Raw genomic sequence first — 24,588 nt, 5'->3', positions numbered from 1 at the left:
AAATTACTCCAGTCCAGCCCAATGGCAGAAAAAACTGTGGATGGATGGATGGATGGATGGATGGATGGATGGATGGATGGATGGATGGATGGATGGATGGATGGATGGATGGATGGATGGAGGACTGACAGATTTGTGGAGAGACGTGGCATTAGACACGAAAAGGTGTAGAAGTCCAGAAAGTTGTTCATAGTCATATTTCCTTTTTATATATTCATCAATCATATATTTCTGCTTTTTCAATCTGCATAATAATAATGTGGGAAACACGTTATATTCCAATAATAAGAAAAAAACAATAACATCTCGTCAGGGTCAGATTTAAATACGAGGCGCAAAACAAAATAAGCAGAAAACTTAAAGGGACTTGTTCCATTCGCCTGGACTTCATGATATCTCAGGTAAACTGCAGACGCTGTTGATCCATCTTGGGGGAAAAAATTCCAACTCCACACACAAATCTTAAGTCGAGCTTCAGGAGATACACCGCCTACTTGGACCAAAGTTACGCATTGAGCAGCTCCCCATGCACACGCTGAAGCAAGGCAAGCAGAGGAATTTCAGGGTGCAGGAAGGACCGCTCCTCCCTCTCTGTCTCTCTCTCTCCCTCTCTCTCTCTTTTTCTCTCTGCATCCGATTTTCCTCTCATCTCTCCACTGCTCTGTGCTGAGAAAAGGGGGGAGGCGAGGAAGGGTAGGAAGGTGGTCTTGCAGTCGACGAGCGAAAAAAAAAAGGGAACATGAGTTTGCTGGGGAGCAGCTGCGGCGAGAGGGGAGAAAACCTTTGCACAGGAGCCCTGCGGATCGGCGAAGGAGGGACGAACGACCACGCTCTGCTCGGAGTCCGCCGCTTCAATTGTTTAACTTGTTGATGCGCCGTTACAGCAGTTCTCCCTTTCTCTTCTTCTTTTTGCCCCCTCCTCTTGTCTTCAGTCGCCTGGGCTGCAGTGGGTAATTGATGGCTGGCGGGATTGCAAATGTTCTCTTCCGAGGATTAGTGTTTCATTGACTTCGTCGCGGACGCAGATTAATGATGGAGCTTCTCTGTGGTGGGTCCTTTAGTTTTTCTTGGATTCGTTTCCGAAAGGGAGACAAAGAGGAATAAAAAAAAAATCCCGCTTATTGTTGGATGAAGATTTGGGAATCTAATTGATATTCTGCCGCAAAGAGTGGGCTTTCTTTCTTAACACAACAGTTAGAGAAGACCGGATAGGTTCGGTTGAATCTCAATAAGTGGTTGTTTTCTATTATATACATATGTTAAAATATTCTATTTCGTTGAGCGTCTCTCTCTATCTGCTCTTCCTCCTGCAGATGCAATCTATCTCTGAGCCCGTAGCACTGTGACAAGCGGAGAAGGGTCGTTTAAAAAAAAAAACCAACAACAACAAAAAACCCACTACAGGTCAGCATGGCAGCAGGTGTAGCGGCATGGCTTCCCTTCGCCAGAGCGGCGGCCATCGGGTGGATGCCCGTGGCGAGCACCCCGATGCCCATCCCTCCCCAGGACAAGAGGAAAGCCCAGGACGGACTCATCATCCTCAACGTGAGCGGCACCAAGTTCCAGACGTGGCGGACCACGCTGGAGCGGTACCCGGACACGCTGCTGGGGAGCACCGAGAGGGACTTCTTCTTCCACGAGGAGACCAGCGAGTACTTCTTCGACCGCGACCCCGACATCTTCAGGCACATCCTCAATTTCTACCGCACGGGCAAGCTGCACTACCCGCGCCAGGAGTGCATCTCGGCGTACGACGAGGAGCTCGCCTTCTTCGGCATCATCCCCGAGATCATCGGGGACTGCTGCTACGAGGAGTACAAGGACCGGAGGCGCGAGAACGCGGAGCGGCTCCAGGACGACGAGGAGATGGACATGAGCAACGAAGTCGCGCCGGTGAATCTGACGTACCGGGAGTATCTGTGGCGGGCTTTTGAAAACCCGCACACCAGCACCCTGGCGCTGGTGTTCTACTACGTGACGGGCTTCTTCATCGCCATCTCGGTGATGGCCAACGTGGTGGAGACGGTGCCGTGCGGGACTCTGCCCAACAGGTCCAAGGAATTGTCCTGCGGGGAGCGCTACGCGCTCGCCTTCTTCTGTTTGGACACGGCGTGCGTCATGATATTCACGGTCGAGTACCTGCTTCGCCTGATCGCCGCCCCGAGCCGCTGCAAGTTCATGAAGAGCGTGATGAGCGTCATCGACGTGGTGGCGATCATGCCCTACTACATCGGCCTGGTCATGACCGACAACGACCAGGTGAGCGGGGCGTTCGTCACGCTGAGGGTCTTCCGCGTCTTTCGGATTTTCAAGTTTTCCCGGCACTCGGCGGGGCTGCGCATCCTGGGCTACACCCTGAAGAGCTGCGCCTCCGAGCTGGGCTTCCTCCTCTTCTCCCTCACCATGGCCATCATTATATTCGCCACGGTCATGTTTTATGCAGAGAAAGGCTCCACAGCAACCAAGTTCACCAGCATCCCCGCAGCCTTTTGGTACACCATCGTCACCATGACAACACTGGGGTAGGTGGATATCACGCAAGTTTCTGAAAGCCCCCCTTCCCTCCCTCTCTGCCTCCCTCCCCCACCCAAGCTTTGCAGGATGCTTCGGTGAAATGATGTTGCATACATGTATGTGCAAGTGGTGATTCTTGCTTGAAAGCTATTTGGAAGGCAGAAGGAGGGGATACTTTTTAGAAACATTAATAACCAAAAGCATTGATCTGATATGAACTATGCATATTTATATGTGATTGCATTGAAAGATAGATGTGTATTTTAACATTTTAAGAATCTATTTTTTCTTTCCCCCATAAAGAGGTTTTGCAAATTACAGTCCAATCAGTGTGTAACAAATCCAGTCCAAGTTTATCCTGACTGTGATCGTCACCAAGGATTTCAAAGCTTTCGCCAACCATCGTGTTCCTGCAGTGTAACGCATCATCAAAAGGATGCCAGACAGGATATTTGCTCGTCTCCACAAAGCTTTTAGTGAAATCCACGAAGCTTTTAGTGAAATCCACGAAGCTTTTAGTGAAATCCACTCGCGACATGTTGCTGCACACTGCCTCTCCAGCTGGCTAAGCGAAGGATGCTGCAGTTCAACTTAAAAGATCAATAGATCTGATATTTTAATGTGACAAAGTGAACCGTTTTGACAACTTCGGGATGTTTGTCAAGCAGCCTCTGTTAAACAACCAGAATAAGTTTGTTTCTCTACAAAAAAAATGACAAAAGGTAGGATATTCTGCAGAACAAAAAAGGTTTTGCCTTAGTGTACATAATGAAAGTTAAACAATATAGTTTTATGTTAATTTTTTTTGAGAGCCTATTTACAGTTGTACTGATCAGCTATGTTATTCTATCCTTTGAAATATTTGTTACTTTCCTGTTGTATATGAAAGCAATTACAGCATGTTTCGCATTTTGCTTTCAATTTCTATCCAGTTTTACCAGACGGCTTGGGTGTATGGGATTATTTGAACACACCGAGGGGTTCAACAATGACTGAGGAGGGCAAATAAGTAACAGAAAAACAATCAATTTAAATACCCTCTAGGCCGTGACTCCCCGGGCAGAGAGCCATGTCACCTGTATTGAGACTCTGCCAGTGCTTATTTAACCATTATCAATCAATCAAGGTTATTTGTGTAGCACATTTCAGCAACAAGGCGTTTCAAAGTGCTTTATGTCAGAGAATACAAAGTCATCAACAACTGGAACGCTACATTTAGCCAAGAGCCGTACGATAATGCCACAAACTGAGTTTGACTTCTTTCCCCGTTGGGTCAGTGGGAGGACAACCGGGCGAAAGCCTCGGAGGAAAGTTACTCTTGATCTTCCTGGTGAAATAGTCGTTCATTAAAGTAACGTAAAAACTTCAAGATTATTAAGATGCCCCAGAAAAACAAACAAAAAAAAACTTCTGAATGCACCTTTACTGACTGGATATGCTGCCGCAGGTGCGCACTGGGACATATTAAAAAGTCCTTGAGCTGTTCCCGGCCAATCACGGTGCTGCTGGCGGATCTGCTGCACACCGTCAATGAGGCCGAACCCATCATCGCGCTGAAGGTCAAGCGCCGTCCCTGCCCGCTTTCAAGGGTCTTCTGTGGATCGCTTGTAAAGCTCACAGCAACGGTTCAGGGTCCCTGTGAAAAAGACGATAATGATGATAATAAAAAAGTAGGTCTCGTGAAACCAAGAATGGAGACCCTTGTAACCTCGCTGACGAAGACAGGAAAAAAAAAAATCACCCCAGAATTCCTACAGATCTATAGAGCAGCAGGGATTAAACCGAATGCAAACTTGTTGGTGATAAAGTGCACTCAGAGGACGCCGCTCTCCTCTCCCCTCCTCCTCTGCTCTCTGCCTCTCATTCATCCTCTCTCAGCTCATTTTCCTTTTCAGCGAGGTACAGTAAATATTTGAATGCTAATTTCATGCCCATGCACAATGTCAGCGGCTGCTGTGTGCTGATGTAGCATAAAATAATTAAACACCGTTAAGACGATTACATCACGTTAATTTGTATTGATGTGAGCGCTCAAGTGCTCGGATCCTCGGTCCTGAAATGATATTAATAATATCGCAGCTATTTTGGCCTATTATCCTTATCATTCACTGCGTGAGTGAGATATCTTTCCCAAGATGCTACTAGGAAAAAAAAAAAAATCACCAGTTGCTTTTTTTTTTTTCACCAAGTTGACCAGAAATCACAATCAGACTATTGCAGTTGTTGGAAGCATTCGCTACTGGCTGCCTTTTCACTCACTGCTGCAGAACTGAGCGCAGCCCCTCCACCCCCCTCCACTTCTTCCATCCCCCTACCCACTCCATCTCACTCCTGCTGCTGCTGATGACACAGAAACGAGGTCCTGTTGAAATAACGCGCTCATCTCAAAGTCCCCCACATCACAAATCAAACATGCAAAACAAATCTCCAGCAGTTGTGTGCATTTATCCCCACACGGTGCTCAGCGCTGCGTGGCGAGAGCGTGAACAAGTGTCCGCACGGCAAAAATATCCCGAACGTGACAGGGTTTTGGCTTCTTTTTTTTTGGTTTGTTTGTTTTTCGGGGGCTGAATACCAAAATCCCTCCACCTTCTCTTATCCCCTCCCCGCAGCCCCTGGCTTCACACCTGCATTGACGCAGCTCCGCGTCTCTCTCTCTCGGTTCTGCAGGAAGTCTGTGTGATTTTTAAATATTACTGCCATCATTCAAGGTGTTCGCTGTCTCACCGGCTTCCTCCTGTGTGCTCCTATTATGTGGGTGACACTGAGTTAGTGGACGTACTGTCCTCTTAATGGCACATACAAATCTTCTCTCTGCTCTCACTCAATACCAGCCAGACTACAACTCACCCTCCTTAAATGACCAGTGAGCACATAATTAGTAATAGGCTCGGTCTGCCGTCTCTGGCTCGGCGTCGTGCTGGACTTGCCCTCCATTTAGATTCAAAGCACAGATGAAAGACGAGTTGTGCAAGAGGCTACATTATTTATCTTACGGTGGGCGCAGCAAAGATATTCACCAGGGTTCGGCTCAGAGTTCTCTCCTTTGTGCCGCTCGAGATGGATTTGAAAGAGATGTTTTGTGTGCTTGGAACAAAACTGAGATGTCCTTGGTAATGGGGACGTCTCTGTCACTCCATTGTGAGCCGTGACAGCCGGCTGACGGATCTGCAACACGAACTCGAGCTTTCCAGTTGGTGCAGGATGCTGCATAGTGGACCACCACTGGAGCAGCCCGAATAAGCGTCGATGGAAAACAACGTGGGCCCTCGGCTCCGGAGCAATCGCTTTCCGAGGCGCGCTTGCGGAAAACAAAATGTGTGCAGCCGCGTTGATTGGAACATAATCGAGTGCAATCCGTTTTCAGTGACTCAGTTTATAAAGCGAAAGTCACATTAGGGTTGCGGCTGCTGATTATTTTAGTTATTGGTTAACCTGTCGATCATTCTGTTTAAAAAGTTGGCAGATTTAGCAGATTTTTCATTGAACCACTTAAAATAAATGCTTTAAAAAGACACAAAATATACATTTTATTGCCTAAAATGCAACATATTAATTAGCAGTCCTTTAGTGAACACTTGCTCATTTGTGGCGAAGAATGCATCTACAGGTAAAAAAACTTGTAGATGCAAACCCCCAAAATTTCTAAGATCAACATTCAGCCCTTTCCGCTGGACTCCAGATGAACACAGTCTAGGGATAATCTGCTGATTAATTTATCAATTAACCAATCTTAAATCAACTTGTACTGTTTTGCTTTAATTGCTGTTCTGAATATGTCGTTGTTTCAGCAAATGGCCTGTTTTTGAGTCTGTGTACTCCAGTTAACAATTAATCCAATACTAAATTGGTTCACTATGAATCCAATTAATCTCTTCCGCCACAAAGTCGCAGTATGGAGACTCCATTAGAATTTGCACACAAGACCGATGAAAAACATCAACCTACTGAAAATGATGTATATGTATCGTCAGTATTCAGCCGGCCACTAGTCAAGGCTCCTTTTACATGAATTACTGCATCAATGCAGAGTGGCATGGAGGAAATCAGCCTGTGCCTCTGCTGAGGTTTTAAGGAAACACAAGTTGCTTTATCAGCAGCCTTCAGCTGCCAGCGCTCTTGTTCTTTAACTTTGTTTTGACAATATGCCATAGATTCTGTTTGGACTGTAAATCACAGTGGCAGCATGGTCATTAAGCAAGGTAATGAGCAAACATCTTGGGAATCAAACCCAGGACAACTGCACTGAGGACTGAAGCCTTTTCATACAGTACGTCTGCTCTACCACTGAGCCCTTCTGCCTTGGTCAATCGGTATTTCTGGCTACTGTTGCAGCAAAAGGACAAAAGGACATCCCAAGCAAATCAGAGAAAATGTTTTAGAAAAGTACAAGTCAGGGGATGGATCCAAAAAACAAAACAAAACTCAAATTTCTTCTGGAGTTCAACTAAATCCATGGGAGGAAATGTGGCCCACAATTGTAAATCTGACTGGATCAGTCTGAGTTAACATTTATTTTCCAGCAAGACAATGACCCGGAGCGTCCAGCTGCAGCCACACAGACATGGTTTCAAGGCAACAAGGCGGATGTTCTTTGGTGGTCTAGTCAAAGCCCAGACTTCAATCCGATAGAGAATTGGTGCATCTACTTCAAACAGGCTCTTCAGCCTGACAGAGCTGGAACAGCTTAGGATGGAGAATGGGGGAAAACTGCAGCCTCAGGCTGACATTGAATGGGGGAGATATTAATGCAGTCACTTACTTGATGTGACATATTTTTATGCCATTAATTAGTTTATGGAAATCAATTTTCAGTTTGTCATCAAAATATATTTTTTGTACATCTTTTCTGTCAAAAACTGCAAATTTTGTTGATCATCGTTGACCTGCAAAAACCGATAAAAAGGGCGAAGCATCCAAAGGAGCTCAACACGTTTTGTAGGCAGGGAATAGAACGACTTCAATTTTTTAGCAATATCCGACAGAAATACGGCGACTTTTCAGTGATTTTCCAATTTATTAAGATGCACCCAAACCATACAACCTGTAGAGCTGAATTAATTGTCTGTAAAAAAAAAAAAAAACCCAGATTGAGAGAATATGCTGCACTCTCCTCCAGTACGCAAAGGAAATGAGGTGTTTTGGTGCTTTGTTTCAGAGTCCAGGATGCAGAAAAACATCAAACAAATAGCTATTTAGACTGATACGAATGAGTTGGTCTTTTCATTTAGCTGCAAGTAAGCTTTCTAAAGACTATCAGCAGCGCCAGTGACTGAAACCTGCACTCGAAGGCAAAGCGTTCAGATTTCTTCCTTTCCTATCCAAAGGCGGTTCATGCCAGCGCGGTTATCATGATGCATTTCCCCTATGTATATTTTCAATTTCCCATTTCTCCCACCCCATGGAAGCAAAGGCAGTGGCGGGCATTCTCTCCCCCGCTGATGGCCCATTGATTGTGCTTAAGCAGACGTGTAGACATTGGGAGAGGAGAGCGGGGGGCTCCTGTTCTGAGGCACTTGGCAGGCAGCCTGAATGAAAAGGGAAGGGTGCCTGGAGACCAGTGGAGAATCAATAGCTCTGTGCAGCTGCATGTCATGCCTCTGTGTGTCTTCTGCTCTATGCCACCAAACACAGGACAAGAACCACTTATCCTGTCCTATTTATCGGGCCTAATCTCCGCGGCCGCTTTTTGGATACCCAACAAAGAGGAACCAGCGTCTGTCGAAACGAATCTGCGCCGATTTTCGAGCAAAACGCTCGACTGGGTGCAGAGTAGGAGATTTCTATCTGTGGTGTTTTGTTTTGCGGCGGCCTTTCAAAAAGCCGTGCTAAAAGCGTCAGCGTCGTGACGTAGTTTCACACTGGCTGTGTGTATCTAAAGACATCAGAGCTTATTAGGCTGGAATCAGATGTTGCGGTGTTTTCGTGCTCTTATTTTCTCCGGATGATCCATGCGGTCAGGGCGAATTAGCTGCAAAGGGAGTTTTCGGTGCTTCAGATCTTTTTAAGTGATTTAAGGTGTAATGGAGTGCACTGCTGAGAGCAGCTGTGAAAACGGTGGAAGTCAAGCGCAACCCACAGGGGAGGAGGACTGGGAGGACGGGGTTTATTCTGGAACATCGGCACGCTCGTTCCTCTGGAACCACACAAACATCGCCGCTGATAGACACGAGAGGTCTCAGCTTCTGACAAGAACATGTTTGTTTCAAACACACACACGCACTGACACGGTTTATCTGCCCCTCTCCGTCTCACATCTGCTTACTCTGAAAACAGGGGGAAATCTCAGTAACAGACATCGACAATGCCCTGATTTTGTTTTTTTAATGAAGTTCGTGTTATGCTTTTTTATAATTGCAGTTGATCGCTGTGAACAAATGTTTACTTCTGTTTATGGAAAAGCAGAACATGGAGTCTGGAAATCTTTCCTATAATGAGCGTTAAACATTGCGAGCACACTACGTCTGTAATGTCTGTCAAAAGTTCACGTCGTCTCATCATAAAATTAAATGGGGTGTTAATTTCAACCTTTCGGTGATGCATTTGAACGGTTCTTCCTCCATTACGGGGTGATGATACGACAAATTACTTCCAGGATCTTGATCTGGTTTAGAACAAGATGTTGGTTCTCAGATTTCGAATTTCTTGTAGGTTTTCTCTAACCCCTGCATCCACCACCACTAAGACCTGGATAAATGTCTTTAGAAGACGGATGTCTGCAACATTCTTTTGTAGACATCCAGGATTATCAGTGATATGGTGCGTTCACACCAAACAGATTTGAGCATGAGGTTCGGTTTACATTCAAAGTCTATGTGGAGCGTCGGACGCGTCAAACGCTCCAAACCGTTCAAATTGAACTTGAAATATGACATATTTGATCACTTGGCAATCAAATGGCATTTGGTTGATCTTACTGGTTGATCTTACTGGTTGTTTTTCTGGCGATAACCAGGCTTTGAATCAAAGTCCTTTTCTTTTTCTTTTTTTTTAACAGGTTGGGTTGATTGCAGAAGGTGAATACTTGCCTGATTTGTCGACACCAAAACCGGTTTTGATGAAATTTGGACTGCTGTCCTGCTGAAACCTTCAATTGTTCCAAACTTTGAACCTTCTGTTAGATAGAAGTTCAGTACAGCACTCTTAGGTCTGAGTGCCTCACCTTGAATCTTTGAAAGCTTTTTCCTGCCGGTGGGGACAAATCTGTGTTTCCTCTTCGTCTTTTTAAAAACATCTAAACCATTTTCTTTGATCCGATGGTGGCGTTTGGGGTGCAGACGACTGCAGCCTGGGCACCGCTGGGCGTTTCAGCAGGAGAAGGAGACCAAACACACATCAAAGCTGTGTGTTTGGGGTTTGTGGAAAATGAATGGAATAGCGAAGCAGGACCGCTTCTTTCTTCCTCTTCACCTCAAACCCAAACTGTGATGGTTGAAATTCGAACACCACTGGGTATTCCAACTTAGGCGACGGTCTCAATCTCAACCATATCGAGAAATTTTGGTCTACTTATAAGTCAGATTTGTGCGAGCACACCAACCACTTTAAATGAGGTTTTGATAAGAAGAGAGGGGAAATATCAAACCAGAAGTGAGAGAATGCCAGATAAGTGCTGAATTTGTCTTTTAAATTGATTGAAGATTTTTGCTGTGTAATGATTCCACTGTGAAAGAGAAACACTTCACATAAATTATCATTTTTTCACACAGATGATTTATAATGACTCTATGTCTCATTATAATCGGAGAGCAAAGGCTGCAGGTTTAGCTTCAGACCACCGGGGCGCTCCGTTTCACTTCTTGGTACCGGCCAGCGAACCGTTCTGCCACCCAGTGGTCATTTCAGACCACTTAGTCTCCTGTACCGCTCAAAAACGCACAACATCTCTGTAAATAATTTTGGGATATTATAAGGAAGTGCTGAGATTGACCGTTTTCCACCGAACTAACGTATTTGCCACTTTAGCACAAGCACAGTGAGAAATGTTTAGAGGATAAAAACGCTAGACTCAGAGCAAACCTCTGATGACCCAGCTTTCTGCTAGCATGTAAACGCACCATCTACCCACAAATCCGGGAGCTCCTGAAGCGTAAAATGAGTCTCAGAAATGCTTGTGCACTCGTAACCGGATCTGTGCGTAAATGCAGTTTTGTCTGTGTGTGTGTGCCAGGTGACTTTTACACACGCAGAGATATTTTGAGACTATTTTCACTCCATAATTAGGCATGCTATGTAAAAATATCTAACAACTAATTGAACACGTTGCCCTAAATATGTTATAGTTTTCCTATTGACCTTAAAAGTTGTTTGTATACATAAAAACGCTTAATTACTTTATAAATTTTACATCTTGTGTTTTTCACCTACAGAGATCACTATTTTTTCACTGATGCAATGCATGCTGGGACGGACGACATGAGTAGGTTACAGAGGACTCAAGCCTTCAGGTCATACAAGAAGTCCAGGACATGACCAAGAAAGGCCACGAAAGGCAAACTATCTCAAAGTTTTTATACACCAGATATCTGCTGAACCAACTCATGTGATTGGCTTGTGATCCACTGGCACCAATAGCAAAAGCGAACACGAAATTAAATCAAACAGGAAAACAATGAATGCATATTTAAAGTGACAGTGTTCATTACACACCATTCTAATCTCCTGGTCTAAATGCTTCCTGTAAACAGCTTCACTGAACAGCCGGAGCTTCTGCCTCAGTGTGCTCCGGTCCAGAAGTGAAAGTTACTTATCACTCTTCTGGCTGCATCATCTACCCAGAATGCATAGCAGTGTAAACAACATGGCCTACGGTACGTCTTCTGCGTCGATTTTACATCTCAAATCAATGTTGCTCAAATAAAGTCTGTCGTTTCAACTGATAGCAGATCCATCCAAGCTGCATATATACACAGATACACACACATCTAAATCAGATAACTCCCTCGTAAATGAGTGAAAAGTTACTTTCTAGTTATTTTTCCACCGTGAGGCACATTAACTCTTTAACACACATTTCAAGGCGGTTTCACCTTAAGAATCACAAGTCTGCCTTTTTTCACAACCAACCTTCGGGTTTCTCTTTTGATTCCTCAACCGTCTCTGACAAGCTATTAGAAACACCTCAATCCTGCAAGAACAGTGTGACAGATTTTTATTATTATTATTATTATTTATTTATTTATCTATCTATTTTTTTTGTGGATCCATAAAATCCTTATATGTTAAAACATGATACTAAACCTCGTCCTCGGCGTAGATGTTAAAAATCTATAGCAATTAAAGCAATCAGACTTAAGGAATTAAAGAAGTTTTACATTGTTTTTAATTCTGAACTCAAACTTTTCTCTTCTACATCTTAAAAAACAACAACAACAAAAAAAAACATGCTTTATTTCCACTTCTGTTTACTTTAAATTCAGGGACTTGGCATCATATTCATCACACCTCCCACAACGCATTGGTATTTATGAGGGGACAATAAAACAGTGCAGTTTCAATGTCACTTTTAATTAACATACAATTTCTTTTCAGCGTAGCGATAATGCAAAAAGGAGCAATCACTTGTTGTGGCAGCGAGCAAGCGCGCTATCCTGCATCGCAACGAGCGCGCTTGCACGTTGCGCTCATCAGTTTATCGCCGCGTCGTCATTGGCGCAGCCCAACCCACCGAATCCAACTTGAAAGGCTTGACGAGTGGAGCCCAATAAAACGCTCAGGATAGGATTTATAAGGCAGAAGAAGCAAGGTTAACACACACAAGGGTCACTGTAGGGCCCATAAACCACCAGAAGTATAACCATTATCATGCTTGCCAGTTTTGACACCTCAGCCTCGCAGCATTCAAAGCAAACACACAATGCGGAGCCCTGACGTGGCGGTTCGGTTCGGTTCGGTTCGGTTCGGTTCGGTTCGGCACGGCGCGCAGCCTTTTTGAAGTCCAAACTCTTCAACACATGTCAAATCTAATTGAAATGTACAGGAACAATCTGGAGGGCCTTTTGACTGTTTCTGTGCCCAAGAGATAACAAATGCATTCTTGATTTAGTCCTCTCGTGATTGGGTAAGTTGGCACGCCTCTGGCAGATGAAGCAGAGGATTTTCACTCTCTCTCTCTCTCTCTTTTTTTTTCTCTGTTTTCTTTTGCGCAGAGCACGACAGTCGGCGAGAACATTTGGTGCGTTTGATTATGGAGTGAGATGGGTGTTATTTTCATGTTCAGAGGAATACATTACACCAGTTGGCATTGTGTGTATTATGCACATTATGAAAATCAGCAAACCATTATGAGAGATGCGACGAACCGCGGTGTAAAACACAAGTGGTTAATGTGAGATGTGTAGGCTGCCGTTCGCCTGTAGGCTAACACACTACCCCCTGACACACACACTCACGTACACACACACACGTACACACACACACATCCTCCTTTCAATTTGGAACCAGGTGTTTTATTGGAGAGGAGAGAGGGAATGCTAATGCGAGGTTGCTATAATGGTCCTGAAGTGACAGGTGACTTAATGAGAGGAACCAGGCACTGAAATGTGTTCTGTACACACTCCTTTTCTGCCCATGCAAATGACTGCAAAATGGAGGAGCGAGAGCGAGGGGCGGAAATAGGGAACGTCCTCAAAGGAGATTAAGATCATTGTTAGAGACGGAATCAGCAGAAAGACACAGATCTTATGCTTTTTTTCTTGTTTTTTTTTTCCTGCTAAACAGAAAAGCCAGAGTCCCCGCATTTCTTCAATCTCCTTTGTTAGCACTAACAGTTTCACACGAGCAGCCAGGGATTTGAAAGGCTGTTATGGATGTGTGAGCTGAATTATTAACATTTTATGGAGTCATATGTTACAGCTTTATTACATACATCTTTAAATAGTTTTATGCGGGATCTTTATAGACGCCAGACCACCGTCTTCATGAAAGAGGGAGTCGAGGTGGGAGGGCTGAGAGAGGGACCCGAGGTAAATGCTCCGGGCAGCGATGCAGCGCCTTACATCAGACCTTTAGGATTGTACAGACCACAGGTCACATCCAACCCAAACCGACATTAACCGGCCTACATGCTGTGAATGTTCCGATTGTTTCTCTTATTTTGATAATCCTGCTTTTATTTAAAAGGGTAGTGAATTTCATTTCCTGTTCTTGAGACTACATGAGCTTTGTTTAGCCCCCCGCAGCGCCCAGTTGTAAGCACTGATTGCATGTAGCTCGCTACATGTGCCTCTAGTTTCGCACCGGTTTTTGTGATTTTATAACAAAACATAAAAAATATCAGGATGAAATCATTGAAATTTAGCACAGTGGAATTTTGACACTCTCAGGTGTCGTTTGCTCACTCACAAGGAGAAGCAGGAGTGTCGGAAAAGGCAGGAGTTTCTGAAAGAGACAGAGGCCAGATTTAAGGCATCAAATCATGCGGTTAGATTTTTCTTTTAAGTTATTTAGCATTTTCATAATAGCTAAAAGTGAAATATTAAACTTTACTGTATTATAAATGGCATCATGTGCCTGGAAATTACATAATACATTCACCCTCCCCCATTGAATGATCTTAAATTCAACCTCTATCTCGGCTCATTCTTAGCACATTCGCAAGACCACTGATTCTGAAATGTACCTGCAGTATAGATTATACATGAATTGCTCAGAACCTGGGCAATCATCTGTTGCATTTCACAAAATCTATTATCGAAGCTTTCAGGGCTAAAATTGCTTCAAAAATGCAACAAAACCAATCAAAAGCGCCGTTTGAAACAGGCCACACCTGCATTTCACAGTGCTTAACAATCATCTTGCATAAATAATAAACCAGCTACGGTTCAGCAGAGCAAGAGCAGTAGTGCAGGCAACACACACACAAATTCAGCACAAGAGGAATAAAGCAGGTTTTTAAACCATAAAATCTCCATTAACTTATAAAATATGTAACATCGCACTATACAGAAGGGCTCAAACAAATCACGGCTCATTATTTTTATTACATTTTGCACCCTAAATTCAATATTAAGGGTATACCTGCATTACACTGACGGGTAATGTCAGCTGCAATGTGTTTTGAGCTGAAGAACAGACCGTGGCCAGCTGGTAAGGCTGATGTGAGGTCACTGCGTATGTGAACGGACTCGAAAAGCAGGCAGGCGTCACCGTGTTCGGTCAGATTGATAAATAATCTATATGCGGCAAGGACAACATTTCTGTCCCGACGTTTGATTCGATTCCTGTGACAGGCCGTCTCAAAGGCAGCACCGGTAACTCGCACTTCACACACAGGAGGATTTTTAAAATTTATTTTTATTAATTGACTTTGTTATTATGCAGGGGGGAATACATGCATGTTCTGCACACGGACCACTTGGTGTGAGGATGTAAAATATAGCATCAGTGATTTTCCCACCGCTCAGCATTTTTTTCCCCCCTTCTTTTTTTCTTTCTTGTTTTTTTTTATTTTTTAATCTTCTTTGTATTGCAAGCAATGCTGAAGATTAATGGAATTTTCCAGAACAAGATTAAAGTTACCCCAAATGAATGCGGCATCACTGCATTAGGGAATGAGGAGATATGTGAGAAAACACATCACCTCGATTTCATTGTTGTTAGAAAGCATTTGCTCTGCCTGGCTCCACTTTCATCCAATCTAGCAAGCTGGAAGCCCTGACCCAGCTCTGAGTGAATGAATGAAAAGGGGAAATATTGCCTATTATGCGACTGTGTCCCGTCTTCAGAGCCGACGTGTCGTATAAAAAAAGAAATCCGATGCAAAGTGTGCGCCACGAGATCAGTGGATCAAACACTGCGAGTGATAAATCCGAGCCCAGCAGCCATCGGCTCCACCGGCGCGGCTTGGCCTTATTTACATATTCAGCATTTACATACAGATGAAAATGGCTCGTCTGGTCACGGAGATTGGTATGCAGACCCACATAATGCCTCATCATCACTTTGTTCAAATGTGCAAGAGTGTTTCTAAATGGATTCCCTTTACGTTTAGAGTCTACTTAGCACTCAATCGAGTTATCGCGTCAGGATCGATAAATGTGTGCTCTTCAAAGATATGACCAAGAGACGCGCTCAGGGCGCTGTGCGTCATGGATTTGGGTTTTCGTCCGACGCCCAATGAGAGCGCGGCCGTGATTATTCATTTCAGAGCTTTTATTACAAACGTGTTGATCGTTAAAGAGTAAACATAACACAGTGGGCTCCGCGAGCCGTGATTTATGAGCCGAATATCTTTCTGAATACATTTGCAGTGCTTAGAAATGTTTTCCATTTCCCCGCGAAATGCATACATATTCATGTGCAATACATTTTTAAAGGTGGATTATTGTATATAATAAGGTGCGTTTGTGTGAATTCCATAAACCCCACCACAAGTTGGTGCGTTTATTTGGAGCACCAAACAGAGAAACAAAGCGTGTGAATGAAAGAAAACACGGTTCCCCCAGATATTTCATATCCGAACTGCAAACTCAAGTCAGTAGAGTTCCCAGGCTGTCGTTGTTGGACCATTTCAAATAGGAATACAAAGGTTCAGAGAAAAAAAAATTAGCACCTGAGGAACAAAGAAAGAAAGGAAAGATTAAGGGGGAGAATAAAGGGGAAAAAGAGATAAAACAGGTAGACGGAAAGAAAAAGCAAGGTTAGAAAGTAAATAGATCCTTAGACAGTCAGGAATGGGTGGAGAACAACATTAGATGCAGGTGATAAAATCAGGTGATTGGGAACAGCTGTAAAAGGGAGCGGACTGTTAGGCGGAGGAACAGTGAATAATAAACACCATGGAGCCAAACTAGGACTTCAAGAAAACTACAAATCAAGGGGAAAAGAACAATACTGGGGCTAAGAACAGCACCCAGCAGCACAAAGACCAGGAGAAAAACCTCAAGCACGCAAGGGTCGTAGCAAAAATAGGCAAAACGGGAAAAAAGGAATGAGAGAAAGAGGAAAGACCAGAAACAACTAAAGGAGAAAATGAAACAGAAAGATGGAAAGGACGGGCGGGCGGGCGTCTCCAACTGCGTTGTGTTACTTCCTCGTGTGGGTTTAAGGAGCTCGTTCTTCCTACATGCGAAAACGGGAAATAATGATTTTCAAACATGCAGTTTGAGATCACAGACTTTACATGGAGGAGATCAATAAAATACTGTTAGAAGAAAGCTGCATTATTAAAAACCAAAACAGCCGCCAACCAGCCGAAGTTGCAAACGAAGTTGGTAACAAGATAAGTAGAGCATCACAGAGGCTTTCAGCGGCAAAAATAACATCTGTAAATAATTTAACACTTAAAGTATAATGTGTCTCAAAGTAAAACTACAATGAGTTTGAGGTATTCATAATTTAGAGTACACCATTTTCTTTAAATATTAAGAGAATATGGAAAAAATGAGAATTTTTCACACTTTACACAGTATATAAAGACTTTTTTTTAGCTGAAGGTCGTTTATATATCAGTGAAAAATGCATTCCCATATTCAGTGACACTACAACAGAATGATTCTTAAAAATTGTCTTTGCTAACCTAACCTTTCTCCAGCGCAGACCTTCAAACGACTGAGCGCTGACATGAAAAAGAAGATGAAGCCCCCACTAAACAGGTGAATGAAAGAAGAGTCTATTGCCAATGTCAGCTAAAGAAATCTTTCTTATAAAGAATGCATTGGAAGCAGCTTTTGTAGTTTATTAACTTAAAATAAGAAAGTGAAGTGAAGTGAAAATATATTCTCCTCACCAACGGTTTTCCTCCTCGGTTGCTTCAAGCTTATATTTTTATAAATATTGCTTTGTTTAAAAAGCTTTTTTTCCCCTGACGCGTCTCTGCAAAATGGTTTAGCTTTCTGTTCTTTGTCAAGATTTTATTATACATATATAAAAGCAGGAAGTGAAGGCCCATGGCATGCTGGTCACGTTCACCATTTTGACCTGCTCTTGTTTTTCTTCAAGACGCTCCTTTCCAACGACTCGTCTTTCACACTCGTCTTTTGCGCCCATTTTGAAAACTGATGATCTGAGGAAATTTACCTACATTCTACTATTGACGTAGGATTTTAGAAAAACATGCAAAATGCGATAATGGCAGTGAATAATGAGGATTTTGCAACATTTGGGATAAATAAACGATAAATAAAAAGTGTTCATTCCTTTCTGCTTTGAATTTGTATAGCAAATAAAAACCCTTGTGAATAAGTGGGTCTATTCAGCAGATGGGAAAATCCAAAATCTTATTTTTTCCTTCTCATCAATACGGGTTTACAAACCCCCACCCCCCCCGAATACTTCCGATCAGCATCTGCTCTTTTGGCGGTGAGCCTGACTGCCTGGTACTTAAATAATTAGCTGAAACATGATGTCTTGATCATGAAAGTGAGTTGATTGTGCTTCATTCCCCCCACAATTACCAGATCCAATAGAGCTCCTCTGGGAGGAAGTGGAGCAGGAGATTTGCATCAGGAATGTGCATTTGAGAAATCTGCAGCAACTTTGTGATTCTATCATGCAAATTTGGAAATCTCTGAGGAATGTTTCCGACTCGTCGTTAAACATATGCTAAGAGGAAGAATTTAGCAAAAAGGTGGCCAAAGCCATATATCTAGTAAAGTATATAATGACCATATAAAATTGTTATGATGAAAATTTCCTCCAGCTATGATTGATATGCTGTATCTTTTCATAGGATGATAGCTGAACTGTGTGGAATAGAAGAATCGCCAGCACAGGAAGTATTTAAAGAAGCACAATTATGGGATTTGGAGGCACATAGTGCCATTTTCCAGCACAATCGAGTAACTATGTTGTCTTAAGTTGCTAAAAATAACGCCGCAAGTATCAACTTAATTTTTAACGGCTTCTGTTGTGAGATAAACAACTTAGAAAAAGTCTGGATGAGAAGATCCCGATATGTTCTTGGTTGGGAAAGTAAACGTATTGCTACCTTTTTATGACTCTGTAGACGTCCATGTGCACTGTGTTCCCAATTATTATGCACAGCAGATTTTCTAAACGTTTTCTGGATTATAAAGAACTGCAAACAGTCATTCTTTGAATGTGCAGCATCTGCTTCAATCGAAAACATCTTAACAGACCGAGTTACATGTTAACATTGGACCTCTTCTTTATTATCACCTGCACAATTCTTGCATCCATTGAATGAGGTCAGAGGAGGATGGTGACCTCACCATGATGTGCTGATTCGTTCCAAGGCCAACCTCTGCCACCAGTCTGCTGCGCCACATTTGAAAATAAAAGCATTTCTAAGTATAAACGTAGTTCTCTTAATGCTAAGTGGTCGTGGGTACTCCATCCTCCATCCTGCCGTCTTAATTTCAGACTCTATTGTTAAAGGCCTTTTCTTTCCCCTCACTGTGTGACTTTCACAAGGCGTTTTTGTGAGAAAAATAGGCATTACCACTCACTTGTTTAAACTGTTTTGCTCCGAGTTTCACTGTAGCATCAGCGACGTAATTAGCAGCTCCATATAGTTCCTGCGGTCGTGCACTTGTTGCTTTTGTTTCACGCTAATCAACACACAGAGCTCAAGCTGGGTTCATTTTCATGCTGAGCTGTAGCATTTTGCCCATGCCCTCGCGAACACTGCACTACCCCCACAATGGTACATAATGACTGCGGGATGATGGGGAAACAGTTGCTCTTTTATTTTTAGATGCGAGTGTCATTACCCTGAACCTAGTGATCATTAAGTTGCACTTTTCCGAGCTCCCTTGTCTGCTTTAGCACTTCACAGGGCAGCTTTGCAGTACAAATATATGTGCAAGAGGTTACTCTCGAACAATTTACAGTTTAGGAGGATTAAAAGCCCTTTAAATGACATGATGATTTTCAGCGTTTCTGGTTAGATTTTTTTTTTTCACTTCTTTTTTGATTCTACGTTAGCGTTACGTATCTTCCAGGCTCATAGCACAAACCTTTTAAATGATCTGAAGAAGGTGGTGGAGAGCAACTTCTCTCAGGTCCATTTTAAAGCACAATCAAATGACTATATTACCGTCAAATATGATCAAAATTTTCCACATAATAGACATTGCTTAAAAGAACATTGACTTTGCAATGTGATGCCTTGAATTTGGTCTGTGTCTCTTTAAGAAGCTCCTACTCTGACACGAAGTTTACAGCCGTTTTTAGAAGCTTTGGACCGAGACGTAGTTCACGTGATGAACTCGGTCGACTGACACTTCCACCAGGTGTTTGCTAATTGCTGCTGACGCTAGTCTGGTGGAGTTCAGTGGGGAACATACAGGGGAGGCGTCTCCCCTTTCAGAAACTGTTAGAATCTTTCAGATAGGGCAACGTGTGACGAAATCGCAAAACGTAGCGGATTGTCGCCGCTACGTTTAGGACTCATAGGGTCAATGAATCGTAAAACTTGGCAGCCTGTTTATTTCCCCTCAAGTGGTGACACATGAGGACAAGGCATTTTTGGAGGTGCGGATGCGGTTTCCACACATGGAAAAACTTTTCTCAGCGGCATGTGGGAGAACTGTACACACCCACGGCAAGCCTGTGACTTACTCCTCCTTGTGGTCGCACACTGCTGTGGGACGGCATCCCATTCTTCAGCCAGCATTTGTCCCCAGCCAGCCGATTTGACTGTGTTTATCACTCTGGTACGAGCAGCGCATCAAAGCTGATCCCACACGTGTTCAGGTTGTGGAAGCTAATTCCATCCAAATAAGCCCCAGGATGTTGGGAACAAACTTCAGCATCTTGGCGGAAGAGGTTCGGTTGATATGTGTAGACATGTCGGCCGCAGAATCTTATCTCAGAAATCTTTCTTCATTAGGATTCCCTGACAGGAAGATGCTGTCCCACACTATTACACCGCCTCCACCAAAAGCTGTTTTGCATTGGTAGAGAGGAGTTAGCAGGTTTTTCACAGGCTCAACCTACCAACTCGACTCACAACGGCATTTTTCTTACAAATCTGGCACCCTTTGAGGAGACAGACCTAATTGGCAAAAGGTTTCATCACAACAAAGCAGAAATAAGAGAAATACAAATTACCTTGCTTTTTGTCAAAAAGTTTAATTTATTCGAATGGTTTTCCTGCCGCATAATGTTTCTTTATCTCCTTTCGGCTCTTACTGCTGCGTTCACTGATTATGTCTCTCAGGCGTGTGGGGCAGCATGGCAAACACAATCTCTTGAAAGCGTGCCAGCTTTGGTAGTGTGAATATCACTTCCCTTGACATTTGTCTCTTTATCAAAAACAGCCCTCAGCCAACGCAGCAACATCTGTGATCAGCTGAGATTTGCAGATTACAGCGAACAGCATTCATCAGTCTGCTGCGCGAACAAAGCAGAGATGCAAATAAAACGGGTTTCGAGAGGCTCTCGCAACGCGCTTCTCTCACGGCGGCCCGTGGCGGTAATGGATCATCGCTCGCAAATGCAGTCCACTCTGCAACGGTCACATAATTGCCGTCTCGCGTCTTCAGAGAGTGTTGGAATCGATATGAAACTTTCATGTCGTCGAGGCGAACGCAGCGCAGGGCTCGTCATCAATTTCACGGAGTACAATAATGTCAGCTTCATTAGCTAAAACTTTGTTTACAGCCATTCGTTTCACCTGAACATGAGCAGACTCATAAATATCGATCCAGTCATTTTGTAAATTTAAACACTGACAAAAGTTTTCTCTTTTTTTAATTGTTGAAGCAGAGGAATCATGTGCATCTCTCTCTCTCTCTCTCTCTCTCTCTCTCTCTCTCTCTCTCTCTCTCTCTCTCACTTTCTTTGTAAATATATATATATATACATATATCCATAAAAAATACAGATGGGTGTCCAAAACAGTGAAAGCCTGGACTCTGAATTGAGCCTCCCATACAAGCCCCTGTTAGCCCAGTTTTATTGTTGAGTCTTTGCCACAGGCTCCATATATCATTAGTTTTCTGTATGCGGTGTGAGTGATAAGAGACCGTGTCCCATTTCATTTTAGGTATAAAGAGCTTCCTCATGTCTGCCTGGCAGGGAGGTCCTGCTGAGATGAGGGATGTCAGCCTGTCACCCTGACGCATGGCAGCTGTTTCCTGCCTTGCCCCGCATCTATAAATAGCAAAATATATCACCTAATGTAGGCCATTTGGTCAAACTGAAACTAAACAGGACATCTGCTCTGGGATGTTTCTTCCTCTTTCACCTCAAGCGGATTCCTTGTGTATTGATATTTCCGAAGGAGTCTAACTTTGTGTCCTCTAACGATCTCACCGACGTCTCTTTCAGACAGAGTGTTAAAATTTAAAATAGTCATTATTTCATCCCGAGTTAAATGTAATTCCTGTAATAGTGCAGACACGTCGCAGTAAATTAGAGTATCTATTACAGCTCAAAATATGAGACTCGTAGCTTAATTAAGAACAGAGAGATATTTCAAGTGTTTCTCTAACTTATTATGGCTTACAGCTAATTGTTGGCGTCCATTCACTTTTGTCTTTGTGCTGCACCGGGTCCGTTCCCCAGTCACTCAGAACCCCTAAGTGCGAATTACCTTGAGAAATAATGAGATTTGGTTATACATAAAAGCAAGCTTTAATGTCAAAGAATGATCAAATGTCACAAGCCATACAAATAGAACAGCGCTGGATGGTGTGTCCTTCACCGTCCAGCTTATGGATGGAACCAAGTTTAGCTTTTTATTCTTCTCTGCAATCTGTACCCGCCAAGGGTTGTCTAATCAGTTTCAGACTGTTTATGTTGTGCCTGGCGACAGTCGTACAGAAAACATGGTTGTGTAAGCTGCGGCGTGCGCGTGTCAGCAGATTAAAAAGCAGGCTAAAAGAGATAGAATCTACAAGCCACAACCAAGTATTGAGTATTTATAGAGGACAGCGAATTGACATAATGTTCTGACATTAGGCCTTGATTGCTGCATTAAAAACATAGCTTCACTCTTTTTGCATAATATAATTTTACAAGAGTCGTGATCTCCTTTAAAGCTGCACAATAAAACTTTAATAATGTTCCTTACAGATTTGTCAAAAATGGTTCTATATTTTCACAGTATAACATGACATAATCTGTGGGGAATAAAAAGAAAGAAAACAAGCTCCTCTGTCTCCTCCCTGTGGCCATACTGCCATCTGCAGGAATATGCCTCTTGGGAAGAGACAACCAATCAGAGCCAGTAGAAGGGTCTGAGTGGGTCTGTGAGAGGAAGCACTCTTCTCCTGATTGGTTGTTTCTGATCAGGAGAGATGTGTTTCTGCAGGTGGCAGTATGACTCAGGAAGGAGAAAGAAGACCAACATTTTTCCACACATCATCTGTCACACGTTACAGCGTTGTGACATGGTGTTTTTTAACAAATATGTAAAAGAAAAAAAATAAATTATCGTTTATAAAAGTGAATTATGACAGCTTCAAGAAAGCGGACAGAAATGTTTGCTTCTGCCTCCCTGGAAGAGCTAACTCTGGGCTGACAGAAAGAAAACCCCAACTGAATGTCGGACATTGGATTCAGAACCAGTTTCGTCCACAGGGCCGCTGGGCCCGGCACCAGGATGAGGAGGCTCTGCCAGGAGCAGCTCTGACTAAAACCGCTGCTCCTTTGCACCTGAGGGAGTGAGTAGAGGCGTTTCGATAGTCTGGATGCCTCCTGGGCATGTCCCACTGAGAGGAGACTCCTGGGGCAGATGCAGATTACGCCGGGGGGACTATAGACCCCTTCTGGGCTGTAGATGTCTTCGAATCCAGAATGAACTGGAGAGTGTCTCCAGGAGGAAGATGTCCGAGTTTCCCTCCTGGACCGGATTTTCAATAAGCGAACAATGGATGGATTTAATTTGGATTTGTTAGCTTTAAGCCAACATAATCACAAATAATAGTAATAATGATAAAGAAAAACACTTCAAACATGAATCTTTATGTCAAAAACTATATGAGAGAAGTTAAAAATACACTAATGTTTTTGCCATTTGTACATTTGAAAGCAGAAATTTATTTTTGTTCTTTATAGTTTTGTGTATTTCTTGTAATATTCAAATAAATTAGCATAAAAGTGGCTGTGCTGTATTAATGTCACTGCAGAGATAATTAAGCACTCCGCAGTATCAAGAACCGAGCAATAAATCATCACAAAAGGAAATAGTGAAGATATTTTTATTATGCCCACACACAGTAAATTGAGCAAATTAACATGACAACTAGATCAGTCTCTGAGAGATGATCAGTCTGTGTTAGATGAATTTCAGCATAATTTAGTACAACAATGAAAAACATGACAGAGTCTCTCTCCAGGTTGCTGTATAAACTTATAGTAGCAGACTTTATTTGTTTATTTGTTCACTTTATTTGGCTTACAAGCTCTCGTCTTTGGGTCCAGCAGTTTAAAATACCACATAATGACGACAGTAAAAGCAACTTGAAAAAGACTTGGAAAAACTTTAGCAGCTGCAGCAATTATAGGCCCCCTTTGCCAAAGCTTTAAATATTTGATTAATTTTGTATACTGCTGGTTTACAGTTGAGGATTGTTTTTCTGCATTGTCATTAACCTTTGAATTTCATCTTTTGCTCTCGTAGTCCCACTCCCTCATAGTGATTGCAGCAAGATATTAAGGATTGCTTAAAAAAACAACTGTGGGCATTGAACATGCATTACAGCATCACCCTGAACCCCAGCAAATACTTTCCTGTAGCTTTTTCTATTATGTTGCTTCGCAAGGAGGTTTACAAAACGAGCATGTCCTAATGCGGTACAGAAATATTTTAAATCAGTCCAATACGGTCAAATACATCCTTTGCTTTGATACTATTCTGCCTACTTATCAAGCACCTGATGACAGTGGGAAGAAATGACTCTTAAGAAGAGAGAGTCTCCAGCAGAACTGGAAACATTAGAGGGAAACCAAAAAAAAAAAAACAGATGCTTGATGATCAGATTGTTTCATATCAGTCACTGTTTAAAAGTTAAGGTTCCTCCAAACACAATATCTAGAAGAGATTTTAAATTTGTACCGTTCAATAACCTCTGTTGTATGAGGAAGAGGAATCTGGTTATGATTGCAACCTGCCCTACAGCCAGGACGGTGATTACTCTCTGGTACTGAATTATAAATGACGTT

The 24,588-nt window shown here is 42.9% G+C and overlaps 1 protein-coding gene across 2 annotated transcripts in view; it reads left to right on the top strand.

The window, feature by feature from the left end:
- The first annotated feature begins 474 nt into the window (after positions 1-474).
- LOC129361887 (potassium voltage-gated channel subfamily D member 2-like) overlaps positions 475-24,588 on the top strand; it is a 63,857-nt gene continuing 39,743 nt past the window's right edge. For both annotated transcript variants that reach the window (XM_055033096.1, XM_055033088.1), the window contains exons 1-2: positions 475-1,048; positions 1,314-2,522. In XM_055033096.1, coding sequence (XP_054889071.1) covers positions 1,411-2,522 — 1,112 coding nt within the window. In that variant the 5' untranslated portion in view covers positions 475-1,048; positions 1,314-1,410. The remainder of the gene's footprint in view (positions 1,049-1,313; positions 2,523-24,588) is intronic.

Source organism: Poeciliopsis prolifica, unplaced genomic scaffold, assembly GCF_027474105.1.
Source record: "Poeciliopsis prolifica strain line A6 unplaced genomic scaffold, Auburn_PproV2 SCAFFOLD001, whole genome shotgun sequence".
NCBI classification, from domain to species: domain Eukaryota; kingdom Metazoa; phylum Chordata; class Actinopteri; order Cyprinodontiformes; family Poeciliidae; genus Poeciliopsis; species Poeciliopsis prolifica.
The sequence above is the reverse complement of the archived record's forward strand: the minus strand, read 5'-3'. Positions and strand labels throughout refer to the sequence as shown.